General features: G+C 42.0%; 1 protein-coding gene across 4 annotated transcripts in view; it reads left to right on the top strand.

Moving 5' to 3' along the window:
• The first annotated feature begins 88 nt into the window (after window positions 1-88).
• FKBP15 (FKBP prolyl isomerase family member 15) overlaps window positions 89-15,351 on the top strand; it is a 28,568-nt gene continuing 13,305 nt past the window's right edge. For 3 of the 4 annotated variants that reach the window (XM_067308816.1, XM_067308813.1, XM_067308812.1), the window contains exons 1-17: window positions 89-226; window positions 1,419-1,528; window positions 2,652-2,742; window positions 3,385-3,454; window positions 4,526-4,600; window positions 5,707-5,805; window positions 6,298-6,447; window positions 7,535-7,603; window positions 8,685-8,828; window positions 9,280-9,425; window positions 10,198-10,246; window positions 11,003-11,122; window positions 11,365-11,464; window positions 12,278-12,381; window positions 13,925-14,018; window positions 14,485-14,594; window positions 15,009-15,119. In XM_067308816.1, coding sequence (XP_067164917.1) covers window positions 171-226; window positions 1,419-1,528; window positions 2,652-2,742; window positions 3,385-3,454; window positions 4,526-4,600; window positions 5,707-5,805; window positions 6,298-6,447; window positions 7,535-7,603; window positions 8,685-8,828; window positions 9,280-9,425; window positions 10,198-10,246; window positions 11,003-11,122; window positions 11,365-11,464; window positions 12,278-12,381; window positions 13,925-14,018; window positions 14,485-14,594; window positions 15,009-15,119 — 1,698 coding nt within the window. In that variant the 5' untranslated portion in view covers window positions 89-170. The remainder of the gene's footprint in view (window positions 227-1,418; window positions 1,529-2,651; window positions 2,743-3,384; window positions 3,455-4,525; window positions 4,601-5,706; window positions 5,806-6,297; window positions 6,448-7,534; window positions 7,604-8,684; window positions 8,829-9,279; window positions 9,426-10,197; window positions 10,247-11,002; window positions 11,123-11,364; window positions 11,465-12,277; window positions 12,382-13,924; window positions 14,019-14,484; window positions 14,595-15,008; window positions 15,120-15,351) is intronic. The other variant, XM_067308815.1, reaches the window with a different exon arrangement.

Genomic DNA, 15,351 nt, shown 5'->3' with positions numbered 1-15,351 from the left:
AGCCCACCTCCTCCCGCCGCCCCATTGGCTGCGCGCTAGCCCCGCCTCCCTGCGGCAGGCGGGAGCGGCGCCAGCCCCCGTCGTGGCCGGAAAGCGCTCCGCTGCCGGGCAACTCTTTTGCGACAGCGCGGGGCTGTGGCGGCTCCGCGGCGGGGGCCGGGACCGGGAGCATGTTCGGGGCGGCGGCGGAGGAGGACGACGCGGACTTCCTGTCCCCCGCCAGCGGGTGAGCGGCCGGCCCGGGCCCGGGGCAGGGCGGGGCGCGCAGCCGGGCCCTCCGGCGCCGCCAGGCCGCGGCCCGGTGCCCTGAGGCCGGACCGGGGCGGAGGGGAGCGGGGCCGCGCCCGGGCGAAATCCCGTTCCGCGGGCAGCGCCTGGGGCCGGGCTGCAGCCCCGGGGGAAGCGCGGCAGCCACCGGGACTGAAGTGGCGTCCATAAATCCTACATTTCTAAACCCAGCTAGGCTCGGAGCTCCGCGCTGTCCCGCGGTAGCTGCGTTTAGCGATGGCGTTTCGCCGTCCCGTCCCGTCCGGTCCCGCCGCTGCGGGGTTTGTGGCGGCGTTCGGTGGCCGCGGCCCCCTCCCGGGAAGGAGGCTGTTGCATGAGCAGCCTTGGTGCCTACTTCTGCATTTTCGGCGGAATCGGAGTCAGGCCTGTGACAGCCTTGCGCGGGGGAAGCTGGATAGCTGCACGCTCGGGGCCCACGCGGGCTTTTCTGGATGAACTCTTCCCGTGAGGAAAAGGAGCGAAGGCTCAGTGCTTGCTTTCACTGCTGTTCTCGCTTGCAAATAACGGCCAGACAGATATAACCAGAGCAGCCCGAAAATGCCGGACTGTGGGATTTTTTTAAACAGCAATGACTCCTTCAAGTGTGTTTAAGCATTGTTTTTGCCTTTGCTTGGTATCATTTTCAGTGTGTAGTACATGCAGTTTTTCCTGCATCGTGTAACTTTCTGCTGTTGGACGATTCCTAGTGGCGCTTGTAATTTCGGCTGTGCTCGCTCCCCACCCTGTTCAGGGAGCTTCTGTTTAACAAGTCTTATGAAATATTATTATTTTTTTAATAAGTGCTTATTTTTGACACTACTGGAACAAACAAGTATTTCATTGAAATGTAGTCTTTTTCATTGCTTTATAGTAACTTTTTTTGGTGTAGTTTCAGTTCTTGTTTGTTCCTTAAGCTAGGTTTTGAAGAAACGAAACATGGTTGTACTAGTTACTGCAGCTTCTTCATCTAAAAGTTCTGTTTATTCAACATTAAATGGTTAATTCATATAAAGCTGATTAATATACACCCGTTTGCTTATCTTTATAGTGCTGGTAAGCACTTCATATTATGGTGCAATTTATAATTAGCAGTCTTCCATATATTTAAAGCTTGTGTCAAATAAGTTGAATGAATTCATTTCTCTTCCTAGCGCCAGATTGGCCTCTCTCTTTGGACTGGATCAAACAGTCTCAAGCCATGGAAACGAATTTTTCCAATACACTGCACCGAAGCAGCCTAAAAAGGGTCAAACAGCAGCTGGTAAGGAACTGGGCCTGAACATGGGGGAAAAACTCTGTAGCGTGTATCTTGTTGGGAGAACGACAGCCGTTGTGATGAACAGCAGTACAAATAATTCTTTATTTTTTTTCTTTTTTTCCCCCCGATATTATTTTCCTTTAGTATTCTCTCTACACCTGGATACTCCAGTGACCTTTAGTGACTATGGCAGGCTTCCTTCTTCAGTGTCTAGGAAAGACTTCCTGGCTTTTCAGGGGAGTTTTGCTAAAGACATAAATCTACTTTGGGCCTGCTTTGCTTTGACTTTCGTATTGAATGTGTCAGAACTTATACTGTATTCTCTCAAAGGATTTCTTTTTGTTTTTTATTTCTGATAGACTCTAACTGTTTTTCTTCCACCATGCTGGTTTGGGGGGGAGGGAGCTCTTCTAATTTCTCCTGTAACACTCACTAAAGAGATAAACCTTTACTTTGCCTCTGGTATCTTCATTTATCTCTGACTGTTCTTTTTCCTTTTCTGTTGTCAAGAAGCATGGATGCTAGCTGTTTTTCCCCCATCTTCCTTCAAATTTAAATGTTAGTGTGTTGGATTTGTTTGTTAGTTTGTTTTGTTGGGGGGGGGGGAGAGGTGAGGGAGAGATGTCTTCTCTCTCCCCACTCCGGTAATTTTGAATATGTGTAGTTAGAGCTTGAGCCAGGCCACGTGTTTCTTCACTGACTGTATCTTCAGAAAGCAAAGTAAGATGATATCCATCCAAGGTAAATTAAGGGTTTCATTTCAACCACAAGTTCCTGTGGCTTCACCAAAAGTGGAGACCTTAATGGTATTTCATGTTGCTGTCTTGTTTTACGCAAATAATGAATAATCCAAGAATAGGAAGTCTTAGTACTAGTTTTATTATTATAATAATCACAACATCTTTTTTTCTTCCCTCTGTCATCCAGATGTGGATTGATTTCAAGCACAGGTTTGCAACAGCTGTATTAGCAGTAGCTGTTTGGAGACCATCACTCTTTGGGCTTTTGGTCCTCTTCTGAAGTTACTCCAGTGCTTGGGGGAAGGAAGACTTTCTGGCATTGGCACTGGCTGGCAAATGTGACAGTTCTGTATCACTGAGAGGTATTCCTGCTTCTTATTCTTCAGCAGGTCAGCCAGCCCAGAAGGGTCCCGTGGCCCCAGCAGCTTCAGGAGCACCCTCGGTGTTCATGGCCACTGCGGTTCATGCTTATCGATAGTAAGTACAATAAGTTTCCTGCATTACCTTTTACAGTCTAGGTCTCTGGAGGCCTGTTGTAAGACTTGATCATAAAGGCAAGATATTTTTGGATGAGTGGGAAGAGACTATTTCTTACAGACGTGCGTCTGCATGCTACAAACGCTGCAAGTCAACACAAGCTGCTGCTCAAAAAATTCTTCACTTATTGTGCTGCAGTTCAGGATTATGCAGTTGTCAAATGAGCAGGAAGTCCTGGACTTGTGCATGGCAGGGAAGCATATAAGTGGGGTGCTGGCCTGACATTTACACTGTTTCTGGGCAGCTCTGTCAGGCGCTTATGTCCCATATGTTCACTTATGGAGAACTAAAGGATGAGCATAGAATGAGAGCAGCAAAATTCTCTGTCAGTTTGACACTGCTGTCATGTAAAGACTTACTTGCCCCGGGTCCATGAAAAGAGCAGTTTTCACTCCACAGCGTCTGCTCCTATAATCTGTGGGCAAGCAAGAAAGCTGTGGTTTCTGTAAGCTGAAAAAGGCTGCCTAACACTTCAGGCATGGGGAAATGGACCTGAACTCTTAAGAGGAAAAGCTCAGCAACAGCAGAGAGAAATCTGAGGCAGGGATGGTTCTGCAGCTGAATGTCTCACTTGTCTTCCAGTACAAATGGGCAATATTTGAAGCAAGGCAAGTATGGAGCAGCTGTAGTGGGGAACCATGCTACCAAAGAGGTGAGAAACACTTCACTCCTTTAATGTTTTCATGCCAAAAGTACGCTGGTATGAGGCAGTGTTTCTCTGAGCTCACCAGCATGTCTTTGCTTTGATGTTGGAGTTCTTAGTTCCACTGCTGCTTGTTTTTATTTATGGCTTAAAACCATGAATTCCATTTGCCTTGGTGACATCTTTCATTTCTGCAATCTGCATTTTTTTTGTAAAATTTCTTCAAACTGAAGCCTGAAATGTTTTGGAACGGATCAGGTGTTATGGCTTTTGTAATACTTGTGGAAGTTATTTTGGCATTTATTCAGAACCTCTTTGACAACTGGATTGCAAATCTGTGCATGTGAAAATGAATATGCATTAAAATTCTGTTCAGACAGTATGGAGATGCTTTAATTAAGTTTTGTTTTTTGGTACCAAAAATATCTCTTCTCCCCAACCCTTCCTTCCCAAGTACTCCTCTGAGAACATGGTGCTGGGGTACCCAGTAAAGTGGTGTGTTTAAAGGAAGAAATGTACTCTGATCTGTCCTTGACAGTGACTTAGTGCTACAGATGAATATAAGAATACAATAGCTTTGTTTTGACAGATGAAGTCTAGTAGAGCCACATGTGTTAATGTAATATTACAGCTGTGTTGTTTAACACCTGGAACCAACTCCCTCCAACTTATTAGTACCCAATCTTTTATGTTGTATTACTCCTGTACATCATATATGTATGAGTTTTATCTAATGAAGGGTTTTATCTGATGAAGGGCTATGCAATAACTGGACAAAAATGTGTATTGAATTGATTATTTTTCAGTAAGCAGGATTCCTTAGCTTGAACATGCAAGGACTGCTTGATGCCCGTAGCTAAACAACACAGTTTTGTAAGAGCTATTAAAAACACTTGAAAATATGCAAGTTAAGTACAGTGTTAACCTTCTTTGCTGTGAAAAATGCTGCTGAAGTGGTGTATTTGGCAAATATATACTGCAGCATTAGACTCAGAATCTGACAAAGCACACTAGAATTGAAGACGTTTTGAGTTTCTGCTCTTTGTCCTTTTCGTCTGTCCAATTCTTTGTGGAATCCAGTACAGGATCCTCCTTTACATCAGTCAGCAGCAACAGATCGCAACTGCGAGGATCCACCCAGGCTTCATACTCACGGTAAGACTCTGCATTAGAAAAGCTTTGTCTTAAGCGTCCAATGTTCTGTCTTGTTCACAGCAAACAAAAGTCGACTCTGAAATGTTTTCTTAAGTCTTAAGTTGTAGCCTTTGAGATCAAACACCTGACTGATGCAGCAAGAGATGAGCAGTCCCAGGCACTATGACTTCTCCTAATGTGCATTGCACAAGAGACTTGTATCTGCCTTTGGCAGAGCGCTTCCTCAGCAGATTTCATAGTGCAAGTTCCTGCACTGTAGGAAGTGTGTCATTACCTCCAGATTGCTGAGGAGGTGTTTCGATTTTGCAGTCCTATTATGGGTAATAACAGAACAAAATTCCTCTCGCTAGTACTTTGTAGTGAAGTGGCTTAGAGAATACAACTGAGCAAGCAGATGGAAAAGATGACAAATATTTCCTACATGAAATCTGATGCTCAGTGTTTTCCTGCCCATAAGAACCACTCAAAACATTGTGACTCCTGAAACAGGATTTTCCGGGAAGACCTTCTTCTTTCCTGCCAGTCTTATAGAGACTTGGTGTACTTGTAATCAGGTGACATTGAATTTCTTGATTTGATAAATAGGAGTTCTACTCTGAAATAGTAGAATTTCAGTCCAAATTTCTGAGCAGGGTTCTGGCAGTTATACAAGCCTATTTTGAAAGATTAATGGGGTATGTAGTCAACTTGTCATGAAACAGATTTTTAGAAATGAGGAATGTGTGACTCCCATTGATTCTGAAAGTTCATATCTAATCAACACTTATGAAGAGGAGGTTTCTTATGTTCCAAAAATCTCAGTAGATACTTCAGAACCTAGCTTTAAAGGAACATCTTGTGAAAGCTGCAGCATTTATGAAGAACTTAACAACTCAAATACTTGAGCAAATATTATAATTCTTCCAGGATAATGAGCACAAGAATGAGGGCTAATTTGTGCATTCTGAACTTGGGTAATAATACAGCAATATTCTTCCTCTACCTCTGCTTGATTTCAGTAGCTCTTATTTTAAACTTCTGCTGGATTGAGTGTGTGGTTTTTTTTTTCTTTTTTTATTGAATGCATCTTTTAACATATAATACAGGACTGTTTTCCTTTCTCACAGGTTCAACCCAACAATTACAGTACGTTCTATGATGATCAGAGGCAAAACTGGTCAATCATGTTTGAGTCAGAAAAGGCAGCAATGGATTTCAGTAAACAGGTAATTTCTTAAGCCGGCAAGCCATACCTTGCTTAAACAGCATGTTTGGAACAGAAAAACAAATGTTGATTTCTTTTTGAGAGCACCTTATTGCTGAAAGGTCCTAAGTCATTCTTACCTGTTTGTTCACATTCAGCTTGGAGTATCTGCATCGCTGTGGTTGAGGCGGATTTGCAGTGAGCCTGGCTGAGTCTTGTTCATTAGACACAGGCCTCATTGAGGCAGGTAGCCTGTTACTTCTGATAGTATTTCTGAGAAAAAATTGTGAAGTACTGTAAGACCAATGGCTCTGTAAAGCGAAAGGTGTTTCCTGCTTATAGCTGAGCAAAATTCAGTACAGGGAAGCGTGGAACATCTCTTAAGTGCATCTATAACCTGGGCTTGATCAGTATAGTAAGAAATACATCAGATATGATGCGATCTGTGATAAGTCGGAGTGGAACCCGTCACTGGTTTAACGGCCAGAGATACTGACGGGCCATCCTTTTGCAGGTGTGCATTGCTAAGTGCAACAGCTCCCCAGTGTTTGATTCAGTCCTCCAGCAGGATCTCCTTCTTGGAGAAGGGCAAGGAGTAGAAGGAGGAGACTCTCTGGAGATTGCCTATACAGGTTGGCTGTTCCAGAACAACGGAATTGGACAGGTAAAAACGTTTCTGCTACCTCTTAGTACTGAGTGAGTGTAATAGTCACGGGAAGGGGGTTAGAACTGTATTGGTGCTGATCTTGCAAATATTTTTTCAGTCACTTACAACATCTCTAAAATAAATGTGTTGGCTATGAGATAATAAAGGAGTCTGTTCCTGTTCAGGAGGAGGTGATTGAAATGCTTTTGAATTTCAAAGCACTTTCGCACATTAATTTCAAACAAAATGGTGAGCAGGGACAATGAAGCTAGTTATGCTCCTTTGAAAACAGCTTGATGAGGTGATAACAATAGGCTTGTCTGCCACAAAATACATCTCTAAACAGGAAAAGAAGGAAATTGCCTTTACATCTTCTAAAGCTCTGTCATATCCAGTTTGTTATTAAACAAAAGCATGAGATATGCTTTAATGTTTCAAAACATTACCTCTAAAACACTTCTGTGGGTTTTACTTTTAGTGGAATGCGTGGAGAAGGGTTTTGCATTTGTACCCATCTGCAGTTGAGTCTTCTTGTTATAAAACAGTTGTCTGTTTTTCATTGTTGGGGAGAGTTTTGTGGGGTTTGGGGTGTTTTGTTTTGTTTTTTCTTTTTTTTATATATATATATATATAAAATAAATCTTCTTGATTGGCATGCTTCTTTCCTTAAATCAGTGGTACATACAGCAGAGCTTACATGTAACCTCCTTTAAGAGTTGTTCAGCTGCATACGTTGTAGTTTAATATGCAAAACTGCCAGACAATTGTTTTCTGCTTGGCTGGGTCCACTGCTATTACTGATGCAAGCTTGTTGTGTAGCGTTTTACTTGCCTGGCCTGGCCATCAAGCTCAAAGCACTTCTAAAGTCCAAGTCTCCAGCTATTGTTCACTTCAATAAATTGCTGTGTGACGGACTAGAAGCCCTAGCCATGCTGTCTTACATTTTTTGGGGGGTTAATTTTGGAAGATAGTGGAATGGGAAATACTATGTATGAAATGGTAGGAGTTTGTGAAATGTTTGTAATTTTTTTGCCGTGGTTATAAAGTAACATTCGGGATCTTGAAACTATTGGGGAATCCATATGACTGTTTTTCAACTCTGTAGGTTTTTGACTCAAATGTCAACAAGGACAAGCTGTTGCGGCTGAAGCTGGGATCTGGAAAGGTCATCAAGGTAGAACTTGTAGCACTTTCATTATACCGAGATTGCAGAAGTCTTAGATCTTTGGATTACTGAAGACATTGTGTTCAGGATTCATATATACTGTTTCTGTTGCGTGTTCCAATTGATAGAAAATGCTCTGCACTGGTGACACACTCAAAAAAATGTTTTTTTTTTTCTTTATTTGCACAGCATAGCCAAGCCTCTCTCTCAGTGGTAGTGTTAGAAGGAAGTTCTGTTCAGTAAAAAGGAAGCTTACTATTTTCAATAGTTTCAAGAATTGTTTATTCCATAAAATCAGTCTGTAGATTAGAGATGCTGTTGTTCAGAGCACTTCCTTTACATGAATAATCTATATCTGACCTATTAAAAGTTGTCCTTCCTGGAAGCTGCACTATTTTTATTTATTTATTTATTTTGTGCATCTTCTTATTAATGTCTAGCTGTAGTAGTCATCCTGTTAAACACTGGCACCCGCTTGACAGTTTGCATTGCTCTAACTTCTATCTCTCCTTCTCTACAGCTGTTTTCCATGGGTGCTTTCTAAGCCTAACCATAGCAATTAGGAAGTGTTCTTTGAACTTCTCGGAATACTGTTGTCTCCCAGAATACTGAGAGAGATTGCCACGGCGTGCTCTGCAAGTCACCTGCAACTCCAAAACTTCTGTATGCAGCACAGCATGCAGTTCTTTTCTCCAGTATATCAGTGTGATCTGTGCTAGCTGCTTAAGTACGACACGTAAAACTTCAGCTAGAGTTCTGGAACCATACTATAGTGCAGCACGCCTGCAGCCTTCTTGCTAGAGATTGCTGTCTCTGTCCGATTTCATTATGAACATCTTGGGAGGGCATCTTTATTTAAGACTGCAATATTTTATAAGTACTGCAATTTATATTTGGTCATTATGACTCATCACAAAAGTTTTCCATGCTGCACCACTAAAAATAAGTAGGATTTTACAAGAATCTCTGTGTTCTGGAGTCTTTAGTAACTGGTGCCTGTAGCAGTCTTAATTGGTGTAATTAAAAGAAATTGTAGTGTCATTGGTCAAACTGTTTACTTTCTCTTCTGTTGTGTCCCTAAAAACCAAAGGGCTGGGAAGAAGGAATGATGGGGATGAAGAAAGGAGGACGAAGGTATCTCATTATTCCCCCTGCCTGGGCCTATGGGGCTCAGGGAGTGGCTGGCCGTGTCCCTCCAGACTCTACGCTAGTTTTTGAGGTGGAAGTTAGGCGGGTGAGTGTCTCCTCCCACGTAGTTCTTTTACATCTGTTTTGTGACTGTTGACTGGCAGTGTCTGCCTGCAGGGGAAGAACCTCTCCTTGGTATGAGAACCACAGCTCAAACTGTTGCAAACAAAATACCTTAGGAGGATACATCTCTTCTTTTAAAAAGGACAAAACCTCCGCTACACTGTTTTACTGAGACGTGTCTGTTCTAACTTGTTTGGGGACCTTTTTGTTGTCCTATTTGTGAGTCACTTGAGAAAACAAAATACTCGGATTGTGAGGAATGAGAGGACGTAAAGGTTCAGCTTCTCCAGCTCTGAACCAGCTGTATGTTTGTATGTTTTTACTTGAAGTGAATAAGCTTGGTGAAGAAGTAGCAGTCAGAAGTAAACAAGATGCTGAAAACTTGTCTCAGAACCCAGAAAAATGTCTAATTTGTTATGCGCTTTTTGTTTTAGGTGAAGCTGGTAAAAGAAGGCTCTGGTTCAGATGGACAGAGTGTTAGTTCTAGGGATTCTCTTGCACCTTCTCCAGTACCCAATTCAGACGGTTTCTCTGCAGACCCTGTTTTATTTCCTCCATCTACGGTACCCCCAAAGCCTGGGTAAGGAAGAACACGGCTAAAACAACCTGCTGCGTTAAAAGATGGTAGTGTTCAGAAACAGCCTACACAAGGCTACATTCGCACACCACTTGGCAAATATGGGTCCTCCTGTGTGCCCACTTAGTGTCAACGATGTGGCAAAGGAATGCTTGCTGTTAAGACTCCCAAGAAGTTTTCTGCTTGAATGTTGACTTTCAGATCTAAAGAAATTAGAACAGGTACAGATGAAAGAAGTTGGTGCTCTACAGCATAACTGAGATGTGATGATGTTAAGATGCATGGGTGCTATTGCAGCAGCTTTCTCAGCTGGCAATATCATCATAAATTGGCCTTGAGTCCTGGCCGACTTCCATTTGTTTAATTGCAAATTTTACATTGACATCTATTTCTTAAATTAACTAAACAGGGCAGTCATCCTTTTTAGAGAGTTATTTTCAAGTTTAAGTGCTTGTTTTATTGCTACAGCAAATAGCTTATCCGGCTCGGTCACAACTGTACAGAATGTGATCCTTGCAGCGATCAACAAAGTTACCTTTCTGTAGTCCACTGTCCCACAGCGTGGAACTTGCCTATAATAATGTTCTGAAATCTACATATAATGTTGCAAAGAATCTTACAAAAGTAAGCAAAGAGATCTTCATGCTATAAGAAAATGTTTTGCTAGTGGGAGCTGTATTTAACAGTTCCCAGTATTTAGAAATGCAGAATATTAAATCCTGAATTTTACCTCGGTTAATCTCTAATATTAACACACAACTGTTTGGCTTTTCAGGGAGCCAGCTGTTCGGGCCAAGTCAAACTCGATCAGTGAACAATTGGCAGTAAGTGTTGTTTTTTAGCTAATTAGGAGCATTACATAGGGAAGTGAGAATACTGATTTCACCTTTGCATTCAGTATTGCTGAAGATCAAGTGAAGATCGTGCAAACAAAACACTCACGTTTACCTTATTAATGGCAGATTAGAGCCTGTTTTATGAAGGGCTCAGCAGAGCATTAGGAGGCTCAGTGACAATTCTGAGTGCTAATTCCTACCCTTAAATGCAGAGTTTCTCTGACCACATGGATAATCACAGGACTAGTTGTCTTCTCAGATAAACAGACAAATTTAAAACTGATAGCAAAGAGTAGCTGAGATATTGAGCATAAGTTTGCTTAAATACATGAGCGAGTTCTTGTATGCACAGGATAGAACAGGCTGTTGAGAAAAAACCTCTTTTTCTTTCCTTAATTTACAAAAGCCATTTTTGACAGACAGAAAACCCTGTTATACCTCGTTTTCTTGTTACTGTGTTTTGTGCAGGGATATGATTTCTGTGTAATGATGACAGCAATGTCATCCCAGAAGGAGAGTGTATGTATAGTAATCCAGATTAACAAATCCACAGTGTTATCTTGTACTCTCTAAAGTCAGAGCTTTTCACCCAGTCATTGAAAAATTGAAAGAACCAGGCTTATAGGTGAGTTTACATGCTGAGTCAGTGACTTAGAAGAGTCTAAACCTGACAGATATCTCTATAATGTCTGAAAATGCTGGGCTGAGGGACAAACAAAAGGTAACTGTGAACATCTCTTTCAGAATCCAGATGTAGCAAAGGCAAAGCTAATTTCTCGGATGGCTAAAATGGGACAGCCCATGCTGCCTTTCCTTGCTGGGACAGCAGGTAGTCAGCTTGACTCCAGTGACTCAGAAATAGAGGTACTTCACCAATCACAAAAATGTGAATTGTTTTCTTTGATGCTCTTTCTACGGTGCGAATAGCTCTCCCTTTGTACAGGGAACATATACTTTGTTTCTGATTAGCAATATAATTTAACAATTCCAGTTTTCCTGTATAGTTCAGAAGGGTTAATTAGGTAATACCTAATCTCTAGAGGTCTTGAGTTCAAACTGTTTGCTAGTTCTTTAGTGTTCATTGTAATACTTAGAAATGTTTTTAGGATCCAAATACACTGAAGGGGACAGCACAGCCCGTGGCTTCATCTCCCATGAGACCATCGCAGCCAGCTCATGCAGCGCTGCCTGCAGTGTCAACGCAAGGTAATATGCTGGTGAGCAGCTTTGCTTTGGTATAGAGAAACTTCACTTCTCTGTGGGCTTAAAGTACAAGGGCTGTGAATAGAGGATTCCTCTCAGGAACTGAAATTGGAACTGATGCATAGCTTCTAAGGAGGCTTGCTGAGCCGAAGCTCCATGGGTAGACTAGTTCATAAAGCACAAGACTGACCTCCTTGGAGTATGTCTTCGTTGTGATCTCCTTGTGTGCACATTACTGCTTGAGGAAGAGCAGCCACACTGCAAAATAATGCATGAGCTGCACTGTTACCACTGTCAATATGTGCACCTGGGGTGACACTAAAACTTTTAGGATCTGTGCTTTGTGCTTCTTTGTGCAGCAGTAAGAAGGACTGTTCTATAAAGCACTTCCCAATAAACAGAAGGAAAATTCTTGTGCCTAAAAACGATGGAAATAAGAGCAGAAGGCATCAGAAGACTGACAGCTCTGGAGTGGGCTTGACCTGTCTTCCCATGATGAAATAGTAATGCCAGTTGAGCACTTCTGAGAGTTAGCCTGAATGCTATCTTGTGCTAGCCAACTGCAAAGCACCTCTGAATAAAAATAGTGCGTCCAAACAGAAATTGTGGCTACAGGGGAAATTTCCAAAAAGATAACTCTTTTCTTGACCTTATTCTTGCTGCTTTGACTGGTTTTAATTTTTTTTAAGAGTTTTTTTTGTTTGTTTTTGTTTTTTCTTTTGGTCTGTGTAGTTATTTTGGCCATTGCGAGCTTAGTGAGTTTAGTTATTTTTAGCTACTTTTTCTGCTATGCTGGATTTCTTTCTCCCCTTTCAGTACCTCAGGCATCTGGTTCTACACCCCTCGTATCGTCTGCTGCTTTAATACCTGCCACCGTTCCACCCCACTCGGCTCTGCCTGGAGGATCACAGGGCTTTCAGGTACCAAAATCAAATCGGGGGCTTGGCACTTCTATTTCTGTCCATTCTCATAAATCTTATTGTCCTCTCCTTAGCTGAGAGCAAGACTCCATAGCAGCAGCATGTAAGGTTGCTTCCTGTGATTCTTCTTCGGCATTCTCACATTTCTTTCATGTGCCTCTTAGATTTTAATCAAAAAGGGCTAATTTGTTGTGTGCTGATGGTTTCTTAATGTTGGACTAAGAATAACCCGACTCTGTTTAATATCAGCTCTTGTAGTGGTGGGGGAAAAACAAACCTCCAAGAACTTGTAAAGCAGGTGAAACCAAAAGCATTTTAGTTGAGGTTCCTCTCTGTCATGGTATGCTTTTCTGTGAGAGCGCACACTTAGCATGTTTATAGGTCATGTTTCATCCAGCAAAAGAATAATCTTTTTAAAGGCTTGTGCTGCTGCTTTTAAGTGATGTGACCTGCTTGCTAACATGGAAACTTTTGGGGGGGCTGAACGTGCAAGCTAAAGTATGTTTTCCACATCAAGTAACAAAGACTCAGAACTGAATACTGTACAAACAATTTCATGAAGTCTAAAGTCTTCATGAAGTCTAAAACTAAGCTTACTACTCTACACTTTCTTTAACTATTTTTACTTAAGCTGTTTCCAGGAGGTTTTGGAAGTCAGTGACATATACCACATACAAACACTGTTTATTTCTAAGGGGTCTAGGCTGAGGAAAACACTTGATAGTGAATAAAAACACTACGTAAAAAAGAAAACCAAAACTGATGCACTGCTTTGGCTTCACATTTTTCCCAAGTGTTAAAACTGAGGAAGTTGTGGCAAGTAACAGGATTAAAAAAATGCATATTCTTGTTTGAGTAGTATCTGTTTCAACAAAGTGAAGTTTTAATCGGACAGTGATTTGGATAAATTGTTTTGAAAGTTTGACGCTGATGTCCTGAATCCTTCTAGAAACTTGGCTCAAGCGGTATCGTAACTTTTATTTTTTGCTTCAGAGAGTAAATTAGTATAAAGATGCCCTATAGTTGTAGGATTTTAGTTGTCTTGAGTGAGGTACTCCTAGCATTTAATGTATTCTTAAGTCTGTTTTGTGGCTTCTGATTAGCACTGAGCAGTGAAGTTGTAGTCAAACAGGATTGCACTGCTTGAGCCTTTCCTAGGAAATAGCCTTGTGTTCAAGTTAGCGTGACTTTGAATTACTGCACGTCCAGTAACGGCAGTAAGCCGTTCACGTGCTGCTCTTTGCCTGCCACAAGTGTAAGGTAGCGTGCTTTTGCTTAAACTTCAGTGAGGAAGGTCATGTATTAAGCTGTGGTAACTTGAACACACATCTAAACCTTGACATATGAGTGGCTGTGTTATTTTCCCTTACCTATGAGTGTTTTGTAATTTGGCTTCCCGCTCCCTAACTCATTTTTTCAAATGTCAGCCTTGTTCTTGAAGGGGGGGTTGGGTGGAGAAAATGCATATGAAACCACATAAGTGCGGGGAGAAACATCTGAACATATAATCTAGTCTTCTAATCCATTGAACTTGTTCTGCAAGGCTTATACAGGAATGGCATTTGCTTACCCCCAAACCACTGCGTCTGCTTCTCAGCTCCAGCCTGTAGGACAGGTGTATCCTGCACCTTACCAAGGTATGTTAAGAAAGTGCATGTGTTACAGAAGTTTTTAATACCTGCTGTAAATGGTATTTATAATGAATATTTATGTAGCAGTGGTAGACATAGACATATCCATCCTGTATGGAGTGCCATGCTGTTTCACAAGTTTGTATTTTAATGCCAAATAGGGGCAAAGAATTCGTAGTAAATCTTTTCCTTACCTTAAGGAACTTTGGACAGTGTGAAAGGGGAGGGAATCTCTAGGTGTATTCCCAAGGCTGTGTATTACTAAAGGCATTTTATAGCTGATACTTCCAGTTATAATTGTGTAACAGTAAAGGTAAAAGTAAATAGCTTTCCAGATATCGTGTCTCTCTTAGGATGGCCCCTGTTCTCCCAAAACCATCTGGCAGGCTTAGAACTGCTAAGTATTGCTCTTGATATGTCTGCATGAAGATGTTTTGTCCTTGTGACTAAAGATCTCTCCTTTCCGTTCTAGCGCCTGGGGACGTTACTTCCTTTTTAATGACAGAGGCTCGGCAACATAACACTGAAATCCGAATGGCCATTAGCAAAGTAGTAGATAAAATGGATCATCTGGCTGCGAAGGTAACGTGTGACATAGGCAGGCTTGTTAGCAAAGTTAGTGCCACTTGCTCTCTGACTGTAGTCCGGGGAGTTGGCTTTACTGAAATACCTGCATTAAGGTTGTAAGTGATCAACTAACTTAACAAAAATTTCAGTATTATCAGACCTTAAGTGGTAGCAATTCAGCTCCTATATAAAAAGTAAGAATAGCTTCGGGGAAGGTGCTGTCTCTTACCATCTTAAACATCATATGATGCATTCTGTTTGGAGAGTGTCACTGCCCTTCAGGAGATGTCACAGCTGACACAGCAGCATATGACTTAGCACTGTGCGTGGTTAGGTGGAATGGTTCAGTGGTTCTTTATGTGGGTGTCTGACTGTTATCTGCATTCACAAATTCATTTCATATGCCTTAAGAATGACTTATCACTACAGGTGGAGGAGTTGAAGAAACAAAACACTGGTAATAGCTTATTGCTACCTGGTATCTCGTCTGTTACCATGGAAGCCTCCATGATCATGAGCAACATCCAGCGCATAATCCAGGTGAGCATGGCCAGCCTTATTGACCCTTTTCATAAGGATTTGGAGCCCACTGGGCTGTTCCTGATGAGAATAGCTGTACTGGCTTGGACCAAAGGTCCATCTAGCCACATGTTCTGCCTCTGACCAAAAGCAACTATATGATAATCCCCCCAAATGCTCCTCGGGCCTCCCAACAGTTTGTGGTTTGGGGACTTTTTGAGCCAGAGCTGATATCTTCATATTTAGTAGTCCG

This window comes from Apteryx mantelli, chromosome 21 (assembly GCF_036417845.1).
Source record: "Apteryx mantelli isolate bAptMan1 chromosome 21, bAptMan1.hap1, whole genome shotgun sequence".
In the NCBI taxonomy this organism is placed as follows: Eukaryota; Metazoa; Chordata; class Aves; order Apterygiformes; family Apterygidae; genus Apteryx; species Apteryx mantelli.
Note: the sequence above shows the minus strand (reverse complement) of the source record. Positions and strands in the feature narration are given on the sequence as shown.